This window comes from Sorghum bicolor, chromosome 2 (assembly GCF_000003195.3).
Source record: "Sorghum bicolor cultivar BTx623 chromosome 2, Sorghum_bicolor_NCBIv3, whole genome shotgun sequence".
NCBI lineage: Eukaryota > Viridiplantae > Streptophyta > Magnoliopsida > Poales > Poaceae > Sorghum > Sorghum bicolor.
In genome coordinates, this window is record NC_012871.2 from 52,723,613 (window position 1) to 52,729,136 (window position 5,524).

The 5,524-nt window shown below is 44.0% G+C and overlaps 1 protein-coding gene across 3 annotated transcripts; it reads right to left on the reverse strand.

The window, feature by feature from the left end:
• Positions 421-5,016, reverse strand: LOC8071917 (disease resistance protein RPP13). Of its 3 annotated transcripts, none has more exons than XR_002449779.1 (6): positions 4,891-5,016; positions 3,920-4,793; positions 1,308-3,579; positions 1,132-1,197; positions 786-976; positions 421-660 (listed from the first exon to the last, which is right to left on the reverse strand). XR_002449779.1 is itself a non-coding variant. In XM_021452602.1 (6 exons), exons 2-6 carry the CDS (start codon positions 4,771-4,773, stop codon positions 607-609), a joined length of 3,315 nt encoding a protein of 1,104 aa, XP_021308277.1. In that variant the 5' UTR covers positions 4,774-4,793; positions 4,891-5,016; the 3' UTR covers positions 421-606. The 3 variants fall into 3 exon arrangements, 2 of the variants coding, with proteins under 2 accessions (XP_021308277.1, XP_002462196.2); XM_021452602.1 differs by having other exon boundaries at positions 908-976; XM_002462151.2 differs by having other exon boundaries at positions 908-976; positions 3,920-4,808; positions 4,891-5,015.

Here is a 5,524-nt window from a genome sequence, read left to right on the forward strand (position 1 = left end):
CCTCACTCCCGAGGCTTCTAGCTCCCTTTATGAGAGATAAAAGACTACCATGTTCACATCATAGCCATATATGCGTAAATCCAGTGGACTAAAAGCCTAAACCGAATTCTGAATTGCTAGCTGTTGTGTTACTACCAGAGGACTGAAGAAACCGTCGGAGCAAAGGCGGGTGTGATTAGAAGCGGAGTGGGGATGATCCGTAGTTAATCTTAACCGGGGGAGCCTGTGTAGCTGTGACGTGCTGTCATATTATTTTTTTCTAATATTACTCCAGTATTTTTCTGTCATGTGCTTTCGATGGAGTAGCAGCAGCAGTGATCGTTTGTGCGAGTTGCAAGTTTGGGAGAACGCCTCAAATTGTTGCAAGTAATTGAAGCATTTTGGACAAAATGCCTGCAATTGTTGCAAGTAATTGAGGTATTTTTGACAAAATATCTCCAATTGTTCTAGGTAATTAAGGCGTTTTTCAATTTGGCCGTCAGAAATAAATTTTCAGAGGCGTTTTGAGATAAATGTCTTTATGCAACAAGAATTTGAGCCATTTTGAAGAAATAACTTGAACAAAATGCCTTCTGAGACATGTTGTACTGAGCTTCAGCTGGAGAACTACTGATGCTTGCTCGCCGAGCAGCTGCACCTGGCGCGGCTCTCGTTCAACGCCTGCATCAACAGATTACAGATGGCTGTCAGAGCTCCGTGTTGTGTTTGCAGCAAGCGTGTGTTTTGTTTTCGGTAAGATACTACTCCTAGGTCAAAAGTCAACTCAGATACTAGTTGTATTGTACTATGTAACTGCAGGTGACCCTCGCCGTCAGCCACTGGCTAAGATCGTCATCCTCCGTGATTTGGACTTCAGTGGCTAAGTGCAAGCTACGGATAGGTTTTTTTTTAGTTGGCTCGCTCGCACCTTGATCTGCTTCTGGAGATCCTTGATGTAGTCTACGGCCAAGTCCAGCATGTCAGGGATGTTGCTTTGCTGCATGGAATCAGAAGCACCGGGTCAGTTCTGGAGTGGTGCCCGCAACCTCACAGGCAGGCAGAACACTGTTCTATTGCCTACTGCCTGTTGCCAGTTGGGGAGAGATGACGAAATTGGTGCAAAGCATAAAGACGGGCAGGGCAGGCAGTAACCTTGTCCATGTTGGGTACGAGCTCTTGCAGCTTCCTGATTCGTTCGCTGATCTTCATCCTCCTCTCCTGGATGGCCGGTCAAAGATGGAGGCATCAGCCGATTGCTCAACCGCAGACTAGAAAGTTTAAGAAATTACTAGTAGGACATGGTTGGAGTTACGATCCAGCTCGCTCACCCGCTCGGCGATGCTGCGTGGGTGTGTGGTCGTCTTCAAGGGCAAGGCGTCATGGAAGTGGAGGAGCTTATCGACGGCGACGGCCGCCGTCTCCGACGATGTCTTGGTCTTGGGCAGGCTGAACTGATGCGCCCGGCTGTGGTCCTTCGTAATCTCAACTTGTTCAATGGAGTTTTCCTCGTCCTCATCTTTGATCTTGTTTTGTTTTAGTTTTAAGGTTACATGATCTTCCACTGTTGTTATGTAACTCTGATCATCCTTACCACCAATTATCTGCTTTACGCATTGAATATTGACTCTCTGGCACCTACCATGTACCCTGATTTCATCTCTCAATGCTAATTCGGTAGCGCGCGCCTTTCTGTGGGATTCATCAGGACTGGCACCACCAATTTTTGCAGACACCTCTTTCAGGTTTGACAAGTACCTGATGCCGACAGGTATTGTGATCAATTCAACAGGATTGCAGGCATTGAAAGCAAGCTTCAGCTTTCGGAGATTAGGCATAGCTCCCTCCTCGAATTTCAGCCAAGGGCCACAGCATTTGAACCTGAAGTATTTTATTACTGGAAATCCGGTCTTCCCAATGACTACCCTCTCTGCAGGCTTGGTCTGAACATACAGGGAGAGAACAGCAAGAGCAGGCAATCCTCTGAGAACATTGACATCATCCCTGTCAATTTTTATAACCCCAAACTTTAAAATGCACAGATTGTGGAGTTGTCCGATCCACTTTGGGGGGCACAAGAATATATAAATCCAGGGCGAAATCTCAAGACTCTGAAGAAGGCCTGGAGCAGACAACAAACTGCAGAGGCCACCAGAAATGATCATGCCCGTAGTACCAGGATCATGGATAGAGTTTGCATAACTGGAAGCTCTTGGTACCAGAGTTAGGGACTTGAGGCTGCTGAGTCTCCCAAGAACTGTGTTCAGCAGGAGCTCCATTTTGTTATACATATGTTCTGTCTGTACCTGTACTGTAGAACAGGTGAGTTTAAGATCTACGAGATTGGTCAGCATGCTAAGGCTCTGTACATTCTCTATTGAATTACTACTAAGATCAAAATATCCAAGTGTGCGAAGCGATGTCATATGGCTAATCCCATTAGGCAGGTCTGTCTCTGGGGGAACACTAAAGTGCAGCAAGCCTGGCAAGTGAACAATATCTGATGGAATTGCATTAACTCTTGCATCTATTGTAAGTGTTTCCAAAGTATCCAAGCCACGCATCTGGTTCCCTAGCTCTAAGGTGACATTAGATGTGACCTTCAAATATCTCAGACGGAAAAGTTCTGAAATTCTATTGAGATCAAAGTTGATGCTATCCTTATCGCCCCAAAAATGGAGAATTAGAACTTGAAGAAGAGTAAACTGCACAATAGTAGGTAAACACTTGAGGACCCCCCAAAAGGCAACTGTTCTGACTTGTGACAGTCTCATATTTGTTGGAGGAATTGCATCTTCTGCATTGCCAAATTGAAGAGACAGTCGACGCACCTTGTCAGAAAGTGTGGTGGTTGCTTGAGAATTATGTATTGGAGTGACAAAATTCTCTTCTATTGACTTGTATCTGATAACAAGATTTAGCACCATACGGTGAACCACGCAGGACAATACCTCACCATTTTTATTTATATATACAGGGAGGATCAGTTTTCTACTGATAAGCCTATCAAAATAAGATCTGGCAATTTCTTTCTTATCTTGCCCTTCTGTTGCCTCAATAAAACCTTCAGCTATCCACTGGTTGACTAAATCATCCTTCCAAATTATGATGTCCTCTTCATACAGACCAGTGTATAAGATGCACGCTTTCAAATTCTGGGGAAGGCTATTGTAACTAAGGTCGAGGACTTGTTTCATCCCTTCCGAGATAGGATTCATCAACAAACTGTAACCTATTGATTTATTGACATAATCCAATTGATCTTGTATGCCTTGCTGACTTGATAAAATACTGGCAACAGTCACAATAGCCAGTGGCAAACCACCACATTTGCTAATAACATTGTAAGAAATTTCCCTGAGATTTGGAGGACATTCATGTTGAATGCCACAAAGTGAACTAAAAAATAATTTCCGTGAATCATCTTCACTAAGTGGTTGCATCTTATAAACAAACTTGGGATCATGGTCAGAAGATGCCAGAGCTAGATCCTCAATTTCTGTTGTTGTTAGTATTCTGCTGCCACAATTATTATCTGGTAACGCACATTTAACAATGTCCCATGTTGTAGTTACACATATATCTTCAACTATAATCAAGTATCTGCAGATATTTTTGTCACAGTGAGAACATTGAGTCAGAGCAGTGGCAAATATCAAATAAGAACTATAAGTAATTAGAATTTGTGTCTCTAAGCAAACTTTATATATTTTTATTTTCTCAGATCATATTTATACATACTTTTTGCCTGCTCTAACTTTGAGGACCACCCACGCAGACACACGGTCGGGACTGTTACAAGTTAACACCAGTCAAACATTGTGCCGACCGGACTCTGCTAGACTTTGGATTTGTTGGGTTCTAGGAGTACATACTACATAGAGGTAATCAGAATGCAAATGTATGCAATTAAGGTAGCAGCTGTGTGAAGATAGAGTTGCACCTCTTATCTTGCAGATGTGTCCTGATGGTGGAAATCAAGCTATGTACTGTCCAATTGTCAGGTAGCTGGTGTGGTCGAATTTGGGAGAGCATACTGATGAAAATCCTTCTCGTATCAGGTTTCTGGGAGGTCCGAACAAATGCACGGCATTCAAACTGCGGTCCAAGCTTCCGGTAAAATTCGTTGGCAAGAGTTGTTTTACCGATTCCTCCCAACCCAACTATGGACACAACTTTAAGCCTCCAGTCCCCTTCATCATGCATCGTCAGGAGCAACTCTTGGAGTTTTTCCATAGCAGCACTGATGCCAACATAGGCGTTCTCTTCCCCACACGGTGTGGAATGTGAGGAGTTAGAACAAGCATCAGTACATGTACATCTAGTGGATGTGGTGGAACCAGAGACAGCAATGGCGTCAAGATGATACATGCGGTGCCGTTGAAGTGCCTCCTGTGTGCGCATGCTGAATTCTCTAATCTTGTTGGCCATCCACAGACGCTGCTTCAGCTTCTTCCAGGGCCTGGAGAGAGCGGCCTTGCTCTTACGCTTCTGAATAATCTTGCGGCGAGGAACGGAGCCAGCCAAGGACATGGCAGTGGCGTGCTCGTACTGGTCGACGAAGTCCTCCATATCGTAGGACAGCTCCCGCACTTCCTTTCTCCAGCAACTGACCTTCATAGCATGGTGGTCGTCCAGGTTTGAAAGAATGGATATGATTTCCCCAAGATCACGCTTGATGAGAGGTATCTCATCTTCCACGCCCTTGGGCAGGATGAATCCGTGGCGCAGTAGCTTGTCGAGCTTCCATGGAAGCTTCAAAATTGGGCCGTCCAAAGGACTAGTAGGAGCTTCCATACTTCAGATCTCAGGGAGGCCTAAGATCATGCATGCTACAGATTATTACTTTGCCAATGTAGTGATTAAATTTGCAAACCAAGATGGTGAAACAGAAGTACAGTAGCAAATACAAACCTGAAATGTGAAGGCATCAGCTCAGATCAAACATCAGCTGGGTCCTCTCCTCTCACAGCCGGAAGGAAGGACTTGGGGAAAACGTGTTCCATTTCGCTTGTCTTTGGTCGACATCTAACGTTGACCATATGGCCACAATCAATTTTAAATTTTAAATTATTATATAGACTGTCAGATCTTAAGTTACTACCCACTATTAGTGGGTCATGTGCCTGCTTATACCAAAGACAAAGCAACTGGTTGGACTTGTCTGCCCACTTGACAACAAGGACGACATAGATTTATGAATATTTTCTTTCCATATTAATCCTGGAGTGTTCAACAAACTAGGAATAACAAAACAATTCTTAAACTTCACATTGTTTACACTTCCCTCAAAATGCAAATTTACTCACCAAAGCTTTGCCAATTGCAGTATGCCCGTTGTGATGAATGAACCAAGGAGGACATCTTTTTTTTTTGGGCAAGAATGCTAGTTCCAACCCTCTTACACCTTGGGAACTTTTACATACTCCCTTCGTCCCTGGAAGAATCGTTCCTAGGCCAAAAATTTGTCCACAAATAAATCAATTCCTGAGCTAGGCAGTCCACTGGCCCGTCTAATTTTCGTTTGGAGTTTCCACCGCATGCTTGA